This window comes from Stigmatopora nigra, chromosome 2 (genome assembly GCF_051989575.1).
Source record: "Stigmatopora nigra isolate UIUO_SnigA chromosome 2, RoL_Snig_1.1, whole genome shotgun sequence".
Classification (NCBI taxonomy): domain Eukaryota; kingdom Metazoa; phylum Chordata; class Actinopteri; order Syngnathiformes; family Syngnathidae; genus Stigmatopora; species Stigmatopora nigra.
The window spans coordinates 7,793,359-7,809,770 of NC_135509.1; the positions used below are offsets into that span (position 1 = coordinate 7,793,359).

Genomic DNA, 16,412 nt, shown 5'->3' on the forward strand with positions numbered 1-16,412 from the left:
TAGTGTTAAATTAAAACTCTCACCTTGACACTATATAAATGTAATACTGTCAATAAAGTGGGTATAAATAGATAAAGGAGTAACTATTCATTATCGACCTGAATATTTTAAGAGGGTCTTTTGGGCAAGAAAAGAAGAGAGATGTGATCAATTGTCTTATTTCAGCCCCTTCCAATCAGAGGTGAGCTAATTGAAATGCTGGAAAGTCGTCTGCTCAGCCTAAAGGAGGAATATTATCGGATTTTTTTTTCAAAATAGTTTGCTACAGATTAATAAATGCCCTCTTTTGTCTTGCGTGTCTTCGTCTGGACGGAGAAAGACGCGCGTGTGGACTTTGGATAATGTTGAAGAGACCTTTTCAATGTCTGATCCCTTCACTTGGAGGATGTTCTGTAATGCAGACATGAGCGTAAAAGTCAAGTGGACAGCTCAGTAACATGAGGGAATGAGCTTGACAAAATTTGAGCGTTAAAAAAAACGGAAAAGTGGGAAATGTTGTGAAAATGTATAGGCTAGTGAAGTTGGTTGCTCTGTTAGCCTAAATCACGGGTGTCAAAGTGGCGGCCCGGGGGCCAAATCTGGCCCACCGCATCATTTTGTGTGGCCCGGGAAAGTAAATCATGAGTACCGACTTTCTCTTTTAGGATCAAATTAAAATGAAGAGTATACATGTATATTAAATTTCCTGATTTTCTCCCTTTTAAATCGATAATAGCTATTTTTTAATCCATATTTTCTTTGTATTTAGTTCAAAAATAATTTTGGAAAATCTAAAAATATTTTAAAAAAGCTAAAGCAAACATTGTTTTAAATCTATAAAATAACTGAATATTCAAGGCCTTTAATTCAGTTCATTTAATCCATAAATTAAAAAAAAATCTAAATATTATATCTAAAATGGTCCCGCCCACATGAAATCGGATTGACGGTAACGCGGCCGGAGAACCAACCCGAGTCTGACACACCTTGCACTATATATCAATTCATTTTTTCGATCTGTTTATCCTCATAAGTGTTGCAGGGGGTGCTGGAGCCTATCGCAGCACATTCTGAATTGGTTAAAAAGACAAATGACGACCATTCACACTCATTATGTAAATATATATGCAAATTATGAGAGCCCAATCAACCTACCCAGCATTTTTTAGGATGTGGGAGCACCCATAGAAAAACCACACAGGACGTACTAACCACGATTTCACCTGTATAAATCTACAACCGCTGCTTCTACAAATTTTCCGTAAATTTGAGTTTTTCCAAAGTATTTTTTTACGATGTTAAGTCTTCCAGAGTTCTACATGAAATATGCAGCCGGTCAAAAGCTTAAAGAATATCATGAGTGTTTAAGGTGGATTGGAGGACATATTTTAAAGGCGCTGGCAAGCAAGCGTCGTCTGTGGCATGTCCACCTTTTTTTTTTGCCGGAGACGTTCTATTTTCAGAGTGAAGCTAATGAATGTGGCTTTGGAAAAAGGTTTCTTCTCTGCAGGCTCGCAATGAGAAATGGTAAGAGATTATTTTAGAATGAAGATCAATGACAAAAGTCCAAACGCTGCGGCAGCAGGAGACACTTGCGTCTTAATGTAAGATGAGTGGAAGCGAACGCCGTCGAGGCCAAAGGCAAACGTTCCATCTCCCCCTTCGTTCGCTTGGCCCGGTGGAAATGAGTCGCTGCCATTGGCGGCAGCTTTTTAAAAAATGAATTACCTGCTGTATTAATAGGCACGTAGACTTTTATCAAACACTATGGGTAAAAGTAGCTTTAATTATGCATTCGTTATTCAACCTGTTTGACTTAAGCATCCGCTTTCATGCATTGTTCAAATAGGCAGGTGAAAAAATTGAGTTTTATTTATATATTTGGTTCAGAGGCCCGTTGGATGAGTGGTTAATGTGTTGGAATGCCGAGGGTTCAATCCCAGGTGGGTATTTACTGTGTAGAGTGTGCATGTTCTCCTTGAGCTTGTGTAGTCTTTCTGAATCACTTGTTAATGTGGATACTCATTAGGTTTGCAGGGGTGCTGGAGCTTATCCTAGCTGACAATGGACAGTAGGCGGGGTTTCCCCTGAATTGGTTGCCAGATACAAAAAAACCTGACCCATTGATGCTAATTTCTGTTAAAAAAGTGTGTCCTGTTCTCAAAGATATGGACAATTTAGCATTTAGCCTAGCATGCATGTTTTCTGGATGTGCGTGGGAACCAAAGTACCCAGAGAAAACCCACACAAACACAGGGAGAACACCAAATGTCACATAGCAAGGCCTGAGTCTGAGATTGAGCCCTTGATTGAACTGTGAGGCGGACATGCTAACCACTTTCCACCAGATTGGCCTATTTAACTCAAATTTAAAGAAAACAATATAATTAAGTAATTGATTTTTTCCTAAGAATAGAGAAAATGAATAAAAAAATAATATAAATGCTATATTCTTTATTTCAGTTAGCGCCCACTCTACATAATATACCAATGCTTTGAATTTGACTTCTTAGGCATATTCTAGGCCCATCTAATTTCATTTTTTTTATTATGTCCGGCAAATACACTTTTATTTACACCTCGTCTAAGAATTAGCAAGTGAGCTGTCTTTTTGAATTTACGTAAAGAAAAAAAATCTAATAAATCTGCATACATTTACACCAATTAAAAACGGGGACTCTGTCTCTTCTGCTAGTTGCAATTAGCCTTTGACCAGTCGACGTTCACGGAAACATCTCTAATGAAGGACAGACAGAGTTTAAGCGCTTGATTTGTCATCAAAATTTCTCCTCGGGATGAAAATATTGAAGGCAGAGATGTGCATTTAACACATTATGGCGTACATTAAGTAATATCATCACTTAGGAAGTGTCCATGCAGATTTGGCTATGTTGCCAACTGCGTCGTGGCCCCTCCCATTAGCTATTAACCCTGCCATGTGTGGAGAACGGTAAGAAACGTCAAGGGGTTCCAAGTCCCTCGACTATCGGAGGTGATCAGAATTCATATTAGCATATTTGCACGCTGATGGCAGCCTGTCACTCCAGGTGCCGAATGTTCCCTCTGGACTGTCACTCGCGGGAAGGAAACATTTTTAATCCATCTGGACGCAACATAATTGCTAATACGCCATATGACGAGATTTGGGGCGGTGTAGCGGGTTTCTTTTTTTCAAATAAAAATGATAATAAAGCAAAACTGTTTTTTTGGGGGGGATTTTGCTGTGGCGCTTAACTGTTTATTATTCGGCGGTTCAGAGAGATGCGGGAGAAATTCATTCATTTTGATTGGCAGTGTCAGGAATGGATTTGGGTTGCGTCATTTAGTTGGTTTATATTGACAAAAAAATAGGGGGATATGTGATGGATGGAGGTTAAGTTTTGGTGTTATTGGGTTGGAAGTTGTTCTGTGAGATATATTTATCTGGCTGTATGGAAATAATAATTAAGCCGGGTAATGTATGTTGTAATCATTAAGTTTTTGGGAGTCTAAAGTGTTTTTTTTTTATTCTTCTGGCCATTTGACATATAATAAGAACATAAACGTAATGAGAAATATTGTGTGCAAACAATGGGTTAAAGCTTATACTTGCATTTTTTACTCTAAATTTTTTATAAGGCTTTATATTAACTTTAATCTTATTTTTACTTCATTTCCCAGTAATACCTTGAATACCTATCTGTATAAATAATGCCATTTAATGTTGTTTTCGTTATCCAGCTTCAAACTAACATCCCAAAATGGTACATTTACTTGCCACTTTTGTAATTTAGATCATTTTTTGGGTCCACATTGTGGTTTATTCCACTTTGTGTCTTGTTCCCTTTGTCTCCTTGATTATCAAAATTATCTAACACCTGCCTACCTATCCGACCAATCAACAACCACGTGGCCCTTTTTGAATTAATTTTCATTCATTTTTCACCTGGTCCAAGTTCTAACATCTGCCAACACGCACATTTGGACTTTCTTATAATTAGAAATTTTCAGCAAAAAAAAGGCCTTTTTCTCTCATAGCAACTCACCATTGTGTTGCATTTTTCTAATTTCAAGAGATTAATGACACTGTCACCCACTTGCGAAGCATCCTTAACTAAGATTCAGCGGTATAATGTCCACTCCATCTATTCCAGTTCTCTCAGTCAAAATGCCTTCCAATCAGCACGAGGCTATCTTGAACAACTCCTCATCCCGCCGACCACAGCGAGGCTTTGACAGTTTTTTTTCCTTTTTTTGGTGGGGCGAGCAGATGGAAAAGCGCCACCGTATTGCGCACGAGGCGCACTCACTTCCCCTTGTGATGATTTTGCAGCCCACGTTGACATCCAGTCATTCATTACCAAGAAAATTAATGTGCCAGAGTTGCGGATTCCCTTTCAAAACAGATGTCGTCCGTACATCTAATTAAGCCACACACCCAATACTCTCCACTTATTTATTGTCTCTGGAGTACACAAAAGCGGCGTTTTGTTGTACGTGTTGCGCCCATGACCTTGGTGCCCGATAACCTGAATCCTATTTGAATATATTCACATCATAATGACAGAGGAGCGCTCAATTATGAACATTATTGCTGAGAAATGGCTCAGCTCAGGTGAAGGATAAGTCTTATCTTTGCCTGTCAGGGGGAGCATTAGTCATGGGAAATGGGTCCTTCAAACCTGGATGGGGTTTTTCAATGCGGTTTGGCACTGTTTTAGTGTCGTCGCTGCTCGTGTATGTCCAATTCATTTGTTGTGGGAGGGTTGGACAAATGGTGGCTGGTCATTGGCCACTGTCATCAAAGTTTAACTGGATTGGATGCATGTCATTGTGGAAGGTAGTGAATGAATTGAGATTTTAATCAATTCCAGTTTTTTCAGTTGTTTTGGTAGGTTTTTAAGATCAGAAATGAAATTGGAAAAGTTATTCCGTCCATTTTAATTCATTGTATCACTTGTACACAAAAAAAAATAAAATTTACACTTGAGAGTTAGTCACAAGTCAAGGCAAACTATGGAAAAAAAAAGTGCGCGTTATAGTCCGGAAAATACGGTGATTGATATGTTGCTTTTTTTAAACGATTACATTTCTCAGAATAGGCAATTTTTGCTTATTTAATGCAGTGTTCTTTAAAATTAGTCTTGAAAATTGGTTTTTAAAATGTAATATACTCATTTATTGTTTCAAATAAGTCTAAATGGAAAAACTATCTATATTTTTCTTATTACAAGAAACCTAATGCATTCATTTTACTTAACGGCAGATCATTTCACCTATTTCTAGTCCATTTACACCAAAAACAAGGAAATGTATCTAGTTTAAATGCAGCATTATCGCCCCACTCCTTTAAAAACAAAATTATATTTACCACCCTCCTTTCCTTCACTCATTGTTAGTTTATTCTTTCCATCTCTACCACATGTTCCTCCTGTTCGATTGTTCATATGTACAACTCAGCACTGATTAAATGGAGCAAGTTATATTTCACACAGCCTAGAAAGCAAAAGACCAACGCCACAGCGATAACTTCCATTTACAGTGTAAAGCCGAGAGAGACTGCACACTGACCGTCTACTATTTATGGGTTAATCGATAGCGTCCCCGGATGACACCATGTCCCCGCTACTTTCTGTCATGATGACGACTCACTAATTTTGGAGAGACCACTTTCTCCCCACTGCCTTCAGGGGGCCGGCTCGGAGATCTTTTAATTTGGCCGTAAAAATGCCAATCACTATGGTTACTTCTTGTTCCCTAGGGAGGTCACCGTGAGGGCGAGTCCATAGGAGGAAATATATTCGCATAGTTCTCTTTTAGAAGGCCCGCTAACCCTTGACATCCCATTCGGGTTGTAACTTTATGTTGTTAAAGTGACAGCCCAGTTGGGGCGCGGCCAAATCACGGTCAGAAACGACTCTAATTCTTCCGAAACAGTTATTAGTACGTGTCGGAGGTGTTTATTTGCAGTTAATGTGTGCACTGAATTTGCTATGCAAAAGGGGTTAGTAAAAATAAATACAAAAAATTAAAAATAACAACTACCCCCGCACATTCCAAGCTCAAAGAGAGAACAAGAAGTCTTATTACTAAGATGGTGTTTCCTTGAAACGACTTTGAGCTCTCCTGAACATGAATATATGGAAGAACTGATGTTTTTATTGCGATGAAAGCTCGTGTTTAACAACTCACATTAATTTAAGGGGGAGACTGGACATGGGGTATGTTAGCATTTCAATAGGTTGTGAAGAGGAGCTTTGGATGTGATGGTATGAGAAAGGTATTGAAATATCTTGTTTTGTGTGTATTACAAAATGAGTAGTTATGTACTAGTTGACATTTGTTGTTGAATTGGCCATAATAGTTCAATGTGAATTCTTTCAGGGATAGTGGTCGTCAAAAGATGACATTTTAGATCCTTTAGATTAGGGGGTGTCAAACTCAGTTTGGTTTGTGGGTCATATTCATGCCAGCTAGATCGCGTGTGGGTTGTACTAGTGCATTTTTGGCCCAAAAAGTTAAGTTTTGGGTCATTTCTTCTTGATTTTGAGGGACTTTCCGATATACTTTTTGCTCATTTGTCAGTTTCTGCTGATTTTTGGGTATTTCCAGATGACTTTCTGTTGTTTTGGGGCTATTTAAAGGCTCCCTATTTCCTCATTGGCTGCTATTGTCGGTGCTGTTTTGATGGTGAAAAAACAAATGTGATTGCAAATAGGAAATTGAGCAAAACACACTTGATCACAAACTTCTGGTTTGCCCTTGTCGAGCTACGAAGCCCCCGTCAGACCGAACAACGACCCGTTAGCGGGCCACTTGCTGCCCACGGGCTTTACCTTAGACACCCCTGCCATATGGGCAAATGAATTCCCAACTCAAGAGTCACAATGATTATTTTTCCAAAATCCCCATTTAGTTTGTGTCATGATGACAGATATATATACTAGTGTCAAATTTGGAGCTGTGACTCAAGCGTCCGGCAGAGGGGAGGCTTCCTCCTCCCCTTAACCTCCCCCTTTCTCCCTCCCTCAGCTCAGCTCAGTCAGTCTGACGCGCAAAGAGTTAACGGGGCGGCGGGTCTGCCCATTCTCCCACTTTGAGTGACGCGATCCTCTCTGTTCTCCCCCCCACACACCACACATCACCCCCCAAGTTCCCTGGTTACCACAGAGCAAGCGACCGAGCTACTCGGACGCGCGCGTTCCCGATCCCCACATTATCGTGAGACACGCGAACGCGCCACACGCCAACCACGAACGCATCATGACTTTTTGCTCTCCGGCAGCGGACTCCTCCATGCCGTGCTGAGGCGTCCAGATGGCTCTCTAAGCGGAAGGTGGATCTTCCCGAAAAACGGAGGCGAGTGGCTTTTGTGCAGTGTGGAGGAGAGAAAAAAACAAGGAGGAGTTTGGCGGAAATCCCCACGAATACAGCCGCAAATGCCACGGAGGAAACAAGAGGCGCCCAAGCGCGCTCCAGGTACGTCCCCTGATTTTTTTTTACTATATCGCGTGCGGGGAAATCGCGATTAATCGGCGAGGATACGACTTGGACGCTCCGTTGCTCTTCTATGGCGTTAACTTCTTTCCGCGGGCTTGAAAACAAAGTCTAGCTGGCGTTTGAGGCAAGATAAACAATTTGGGAATGGACAATGGAGGTTTGTGGACTGGAAGGAGCTATAATCGACAGTTGCCACGTCCGATTTGACGGTTGATTGATTGGCTGTCACGCGGCTTTGATGTGATCGGTCCCGATTTGCATCAGAAAATCACTTCCCACCATGTGCGGCAGGATCATGACGTCACGTTTTGACCGATTTCAAAGAATGGCTGGACTTTTTTCTTTTTCTTTTTTGTTGCACTGGTGGTGGTGACTCAGAAAAAGTGAGGGGGAGAGCTTTCTTGAGTGGGTTTAAATATCAGAACGTGTTTATGGATTAGTAGTTGCAGGTTGTTGAGTGCATGTTGAAACAACAGGTGGCGCTATAGTCTGTTGCCATATAGAATCTCAAGAAAGTAGAAATTGTTGGTTTCTTTAACTCGTTTGCTTTCATTGACGGTGATGGACGTCCAATCTATTTTGACTGAAATTTGCTGACATCTTTTAAACAATGTTGCATGGACGTATAGTACCGTCAATGGGGATGAAAAATAAGAATTCACGGCCACTTTAAATTTACTGGACTATCATTGTCAATGACAGGCAGTGAGTTAATAGTAAATATATATTGTTTTAATTAAACTTTTTTGAAACAGTGGCTATTTCATGATATAAATAGCTTTAATGAGAAGACAAGACTTATTTCTTAGTTTACAATAGGTATTCATTTCCCTTGCTATGTCATTTGTCAGTAAAGACATTTTAAACAACAAGTATACCTGGTTTATTAGTCATTTGAATGTTGTTTTATAAAAAAACTATTTATTTGCAGTTTTTTTCTCATTCCATACTCAGATATTTGGAAATCACATGTTGAATCACATTTGTCTACTAAATGTTAATATTTTGGCCGACGTAACCCAAAATATAACGCCACCGTATGTTTTTATGAGATAAAAATGTTCCTATTTTAAGAACAATGGTAGTTATTTGCCTTATAAACGCATAATGATCATTTTTTAATGATTATGACTGTATGATCTTAACAGATTGACGCCGATAGACACACGTTCATTCATTCGTCGCTTTCATTAAAAAAGAATTGGACACCTGTCGCCATAAACAGTACCTAAAATCAAAACTAAAATAAAAAAAACACAAAACAAGCTCATACCCACCTACAATTATCGAAACAATTGTCGAAAACACCCACCGCTGCCTCTGCTGGTCACATCCAAGTACTGCACCCCATCCGCCGCATTTAATCACCAACCAATTCCACGCTCGACTGATTTCCTACCAATCAATTCCGCAAATGATTTTGCGACGGGCTCGCAAAAATCCCCCCCAACTCCCCTTAAAGGTCATTTTCACGTTTCTTCTCCCCCCAAAGTATCGTCGATGGCACCTCCACTTTGAACGTACGCAGTGGGCAAAGGTGGGAGGGGCGGCAGGGCTTGTAAAAGGAGCTGTGCGCAACCTAATGGAGGGGAGGAATGGGTTTTGCTCTGCCACAACGGCTTTGTTTCATGTTTGATTTAATTGTCTCCACCCTGACAGGCCCATTCATCAATGGTTTTAATGGTCAATCAGAGACAGGCTGAGTGAGTGCTCCCATTCTGTTTAGCCATAAGCTGGCCCGGGCTTTTATTTCATCAAAATGCCCCGGCCTAATGTACACGCTGACTGGCTCCGAGTGGCCGCGGGGAGCACATAAAGAATGAGTGAGAGCTTTCTGATTTCAGATCAGTGAGAAGGCTGTTGTGTTCCTCCTCCTCCACCTCCTCCTCCTCCTCCTCCTCTTCCTCCTCCTCCTCTTCGTCGTCCTCCTCCGCCTCCTTCCGCCGCCACACGACTGTTTGTCTGTTGATGAAAGGGAATAAAAGGGCTGTAATACAGATCGTTTGGTGTTTGGAGAAAACAACTTTTTTTTCTGACTCCAGTCGAAAGCACGCTTTCTTTGTGCGTTCATTCAACTGTCCATTTTCTTCATTTTTTTTTTTTTTGCTCTCTCTCTCGCTCTCTGGTTTTCTCTCTCTCTCTCTCACTTCACACTCCCCTTGCACCCCTGTCAGTCAGACGGTGCAGCTGCAAGTTATAAAGTTGTCAACTGTTCAGTGGCACACAAAGGGTGATGATGAATTGATTGCAGCACAGAGCAGCGCTGATAGAGAGAGCAAAGAAAAGGATGACAGATGATGGGCCTTGATTAGGGACTTAGGGGGGGAGTCAGCCCACTGCAACCTTGAGACTTGCATGGAAAATACACCCCCCCCATACACACACTCTACTTTACGTCCTCCTCTCCACTAGGCCTGCAATTAATGGACAACCAATCAATAATCATTTAAGATTATTTATCATGGACTGATCAGCAAAAATAATCACTGTTGCCCCATGACCACCGTAGTGACACACTGACCCTTACTCCACCCCACCCCACTTTTTTTAGGGGTCTTTTCCGCGATGGAAAACTTGTTTTTGTTTCATTAGCGTGACTCCAATTAGCCGAGAGGCTGATGGAGTCCTGACAGGCCCCCGTGATTGGAGATGACAAGCTCGGGGTGGCCAGCCCAATGAGGTTTGCCACCACTTTGATGTAATGGACTTGATATTACGCCGAGCCGCTCGCCTTTGCTTGTGTCTTAACTCAATTTTGCGCCGCAGGTGACAAATGGGCCGGCGTACCTGGATCGGGTTGCCGTGCTCTTAATAACTGGGCTCGGGCGGCTTTCTAGCTCGGGATACGCTAACGTGTTTGGAGAATTAAGAATGCCTCGTGACAAATGGCGACCTCGGGATACGATTTGTGGTAAAAGGCTCGCCATGACGATTATTTCGCATTAGGGCCATACAGAAAGACAATTGAAACACGCGTTAAATTTACTTTGTGGCCGCTACATGGTTCAAAATCACTGTCACTAAAGTTGCAGGGGGTGCTGGAGTCTATCCCAGCTGACTGTCAACACCAGATGGGGGATAACCTGAATTGGTGTCCAGCCAATCACAAGGCACAAGGAGACAAAGGACATTTATTTATCGTTATAGTCATTCCCATCTACAATTTAGCATTCAATTAGCCTAGCTATGCTAATTCTACACATCACCTGAGATTGAACCCTCGACCCCAGAACTGTGAGACTGACGTGCAAACACTTATCCACCGGGGCACCGCAATTTAAAGTGTCTAGTCAGGAATGGGGGAGGAAATTGGGGTACCCGGAGAAAACCCACGCATGCCTGGGGGAGAACATTCAAACTCCATACAGGTAGACTGACCTGGATTTGAACCCAGGACCAAAATATTTAGCACTAAAAAGCCACAGTTAGTGAGTCTGACCTTGTGTACCCGCTTTGAATTTGACAGAAAGTGAGAGAGTCAAAGTTGTCCATTTGGATTGGCCACCATGGAAACAGTATGTCGAGAGTCTCCTATTTCTGCAGCCTCAGATTTACAAGTGCCAGACTGGCAGCCGTCAGTCACCAGCACGTGCAAATCGCCCGGGCGCGAGCCCGATCGCTCGCTTTCGTCAGCGCCAACGTCTTCTTTTCCAAATGCCAAGTCGGAAATACAAACCACAGAGTACACATTGCGCGCACGTGTTACATCCACGGTAGTAAAAGCGAAATGAGATAACATGTTTGCATTTCGACGAGGGTCGAGAGGCCGTCTCGTCCGCAAAAGTAGCCGCCGCCTCATTCCATTTATTTGCAGGTGTAGTGGATCGTTCTGGCCCGGTTGCTAACGAAAGTGTTTTGACCGAATTCCGTGGGAGTTGAGTCACGTCTGCGATGTGCGTGTCTGATAAGTGCATACCTAATGAGGCCGCCAGCACCAGTGGAAGGAAGGCTGACGGAGGCTTTCCCACTGGTATTGACAGATGTCTTTTTGTTTTCGCCATGGGCTTTGAATCCATAAATCCTGTCGGGGTAATGATAACGTTGCCACCCTGCCAGGAATGGAGTGCAAAAGATGAGGAAAGCAAAGTTGGGTTGTTATTGTTTGTAGTCGACTTTTTTGTTTAAATTAATTAGACTTTGTTGACGTCAATGGCAGGCAGTGTGTTTATACTGGTGTATGCAAGTGGTGTCAAAATATGAAAATTGATATAGGCCCCAAAATTAACTTAAATTTAGTCTATATTCTGAGCGAGACTATGATAAATAAAATAATATTTTGTGATAGTTTATTAGTGCATTTTTGAAATGACCAAAATAGTCACTTTCTTACAATTTATTGACTGTAACAGACAATAATAATAAGTAAAAAAATATTACATTAAATAAAAATAACTCTTTAGGGTCTTTTGGGGCAATAACCACTGTTTATTTAGTGTTTTTTTTTCATTATATATTTCTTACTTTGTTTTTTTCAGCTTGTTTTTTTTTTATAATTGTACTCCTCCATTCATAATTTTAGACTATAATCTGATAATTCCTAACATTGCTGTTTATAGTCCAATAAGGTTTTTATTTCGTTGAAATAATATTTTTTATATAATAATATAATATAATATAATAATAATTTTTGCATGGCAAAATCACATTTTGGGTCACTCATACACAGCAATGTCCCAAAATGTCTTCTTACGGGGATTTTATTTTTTAATGGTAAAAAAAAGTGGGTTTAGAAACACTTGACGAAGGGACGAATCAGGACGAGAAATAAGTGCAGGGTCCCGAATAGAAAACAAAGCTTTCCGTGGAGATTTTCAACAGGGACGTCACGTCTGGACCACGAGTCTCAGGCTTTTGTAAAAATAGTCCCGGCGCTGTGGTGATAGATGCAGCTGCGGCGGAGCGACAATCGGGGGACGCTAGCAGAGCCTGGCGGGACGTGTGCTCGTTTTGGGGAAACTGAGCCACGCTGTTCTTCGGGGGCCCCGAAACCCAATCCGGGAGGAGAATAGCCCGGCCCTGCCAGAGAGCCGATTTCCTTTTCAACAGAGTCATTTATCACTGACCCACCCCTTCGCTTCTGACATTGTGACGTGTGTCATTTATCAAACTGGCTTTAGCAGACACACATGGGAGAAGAAGGTGGATTTGTGTGGGGCGCTAAGCCCCCCCAAAAAATAACATCCAGACAAAAGGAAGATGGAAGAATAGGGGACGAGGTGACCAGGATGGACGCTTTTTAAAAAAATTGTTTGGAAAGTAAAGTAAAACATGTATTCTGGAAGTGAATTTAACGTGTTTTACGCACTATAAGGTGCACCTTCAATGTTAAAAAATGTTTTCATATATAAGGCGCACCGGATTATAAAGTGCAGTAGTAGTAGTAGTAGTAGTCTATCACTATTTGGAGCTGTAGTAGTTGTAGTAGTAGTATTCTATCACTATTTGGAGCTGTAGTAGTAGTAGTAGTCTATTACTATTTGGAGCTGTAGTAGTAGTATTAGTAGTAGTGGTTAGTTGTGTTATATATCAACGATTTGGAGCTTTATGAAACGGAATTTCATATAATTATTAACCATCATTGATTCACATATAAGGCACATTTATTGAGAAAATTGATGTTTTATTAGCGCCTTATAGTGCGGAAAATACGGTACATGTCCGAAGGACGTATTCACACCCAAAACCCATTCTAGGTTAATTCTATGCTAAACGGAACGCATATTTGTCTTCATAAACCCTGTGATTGGCTGGCTTTCCCTACCTTTTGCCCATAGTTAGCTGGGATAGGCTCCAGCACCCCCTGCAACCCTCATGAATAGAAAATAAATGAATAATAGGATGACTTAGGTTTACTGTTTGATCGTTTTCATGAAGATCCATTGATAAATCAGTGCAAAAATGGTAATTCTTGGGGTTTTTTTTATGTTACAAGTTTGTGTTTGTGTGTATTTGTTTGTTTACATGTAATATGTATGGCCAATGTAGTGGAAGAAAGTGACAGTTCTTGCATGCAGTCCCAACAAGTGTGATTTTCCTTTTTTTTGAACTCAAGCGAAACACTTTTGTACTGGCATTGTGCACATTTTGGGTGCGGGCGTGTGACCATATGGCGCCAGTGTTTAATGTGGTATGCGTGTGTGCTTTCTGTTCCCTGATGAGCAGGGCTGACAGGTATCACTCACTCAGCCGCCTGGCCTTTAAATGAACCCGAGTCGTTCCTCTCTCCCGTGGCCCTAACAGGCTCTCTGAAAGATGGATGCTTCTTTAAAAATCAGATTAATGATGGATACCGGGCTTATAGTGCCATTTATCATGAAGAATATTATTTAGGCCGCTCGTGTACGGCTGTAACTGGAGAGCCAGGACGAGAAGAAGCAGGCTGGAAAGCCTTAGACAGACACTCACTGTGTGATGGATGGTTGAGCTCTCTCTGAGTGTTACTAGACACCCGCGCCGCAGCCGTGGACTATAATCAGATAGCCCGGGGATGTTTATACCCAAACTACACTTCTAGCGTTGGAGACTTGCTAGGAGAAAGGTGTAATCTCAGAAAACAGAAATCACAACCCGAAGGGATTTGAAGGAACCTTGTGTCATTTTGTGACTTGTCACGTGTGGCCGTAGTTGGGTTGGAAATTAGTTTTTTTTTTTTAACTTTACTATTACATGGGTGTCAAACTCATATTTTGTCGGAGTGACAGTTTTATCGGAGGGCTGAAACTGCCAAAATGAATGGACTAGGTGGGCCACATACTAATATAGTGGTTCTTTTGCTTTACTTTGATTTGGGGGGATCAATTCTCGCTCAATGGAGGTCACTCCAGGTTTTAGTCTGCCTTTTACCCAAAGTTATCTGGGATATATTCGTGCACCCTGCAATTGCATAATTTACAGCTTTTATAATAGTCGATAAATCACTTATAGACGTTCAAATGTGTCCAAATACTCCTGCACAATGCAATTTTTGCACAATCTTACCGTGAAAACTCCCAGAACGTTTGTGTTCAGTCCGTCAGTGTTGCCATGTTGTGTAGTATTAAAGTATGGATGTTTATATTTTTGGGGAAATATCGTTCAAGAAAACCAAAATCTTTTGTACTTTAGTATTAAATACAGGCCAAGCCAAACTATGGAAAAACTTATACTCCATATAGTACGGTATTTTTTTGGAAGTTTCCGTCAGTGTTGCCATATTGTGTAGTATAAAGTATATATATTTATATTTTGGGGAAATATTGTTCAAGAAAACAAATTTGTTGCACTTGAATTCTATTTTTATAAAATTTTAACGTATACTCCATATTATACGGTATATTTTTGGAAGTTTCCGTCAATGTTGCCATGTTGTGTAGTATAAAGTATAAATATTTATATTTTTGGGAAATATCGTTCAAGAACACAAAAATCAGTTGCACTTGAATACTATTTTTATAATATTTTAACTTATACTCCATATAATACGGTATATTTTTTGGAAGTTTCCGTCAATGTTGCCATGTTGTGTAGTATAAAGTATATATATTTTGGGAAATATTGTTCAAGAAAACAAAAATGTGTTGCACTTTAATACTATTTTTATAAAATTTTAACTTATACTCCATATAATACGGTATATTTTTTGGAAGTTTCCGTCAATGTTGCCATGTTGTGTAGTATAAAGTATATATATTTTGGGAAATATTGTTCAAGAAAACAAAAATTTGTTGCACTTTAATACTATTTTTATAAAATTTTAACTTATACTCCATATAATACGGTATATTTTTTGGAAGTTTATCATTTTCAATGGCTAAAAACATAGATCTTCCATGTTAGTTACTCCTTTTGAACATTTTCCAGGCAGTATACAACCCAAGACACAAACGACTTGCCATTTTCCTCCACTGACGCAAATTCCTGTTTTCGTGTCTTCTACCTTTTTTGCCGATGGGTGGAGATTTATGACGGCCATCCATCTTGGTGCTGCATCCATCACCTTCTCGTTGCTAGGCAATCACGGCAGCAGATGTGTGATGGGAGAAGGCTTGTGTCGTCCCTATGTTTACTTCATGCCAAGTGCTGACTATCAGATCCATTTCAGAATTTAGGATTTGGAATAACGTCTCGGTAGAGTTGAACGGAAGATGGAGTTTTTAAAATATATTCATTTTGAAGTATCAACTCATTGGCAGTAAATCCAGCCTTCCCAGTCGATAACTGTCAATAGCAGTGAAATAGTTGGTTAAAAGTTACAAAAAACGGACAAATGTTTTACTTGGGATGGCTGTTATAGTGAATTGGACGCCTACAGCCGTCAATGGCAGTAAAACATAATCACTCAAGTCTAAATGAACTGGACATCTTGTCCAATCAATGATAGTCAATGAGCTCATAAGCATAAAATCAAATTTACACTGTGATAACACATTTTTCCTTGTTAAAACACAAATATCATCTCCGTAATCTAGCATTTCACTACTGATACCTTTAAAAAAAATCCTATTTCAAAGTAATATAGTACTAATCCAATTATTTATCATTTGGACATTATTGTTAGCAGTCCTACTTTTTGTCTTGGGGACATTTTTGTAGTTTGAGAACTTATTAAAAGCATATTAGCTGTAAGAAATGTTACATTTACCCTAGAGTACAATCATTCACAGTGTGGGTTAGTTGAAAAATGTCGCTAGAGGGAGAAAAATTCACACGTAGTAGACTACAAAGTCCTTTCGGAGATGACTCATGCATGTCCCCACGTCAACGTTAGTAAATGCTCGGACATGCATTCAGATGAACGACTACACCTTCATGCTGACATGATATAGCCGAGGTTGTCTTTCGGTAAAGTTCGCGAGGGGGCAGACGCTTTTAAAAGCTGGCCGTGTAAGCTGCTTATGAAAACATTCCATTGACAGTTATTCAAAATATAAGAAGACGCAAGACAAGAATCTGAGCTGCTGCACCTCGTTTGAACT

The 16,412-nt window shown here is 40.5% G+C and overlaps 1 protein-coding gene across 1 annotated transcript in view; it reads left to right on the top strand.

Moving 5' to 3' along the window:
- Positions 1-16,412, top strand: part of LOC144213123 (teashirt homolog 3-like) — a 55,805-nt gene that overhangs the window by 28,301 nt on the left and 11,092 nt on the right. Inside the window, exon 2 of the mRNA XM_077741408.1 lies at positions 7,244-7,437. Coding sequence (XP_077597534.1) covers positions 7,398-7,437 — 40 coding nt within the window. The 5' untranslated portion in view covers positions 7,244-7,397. The remainder of the gene's footprint in view (positions 1-7,243; positions 7,438-16,412) is intronic.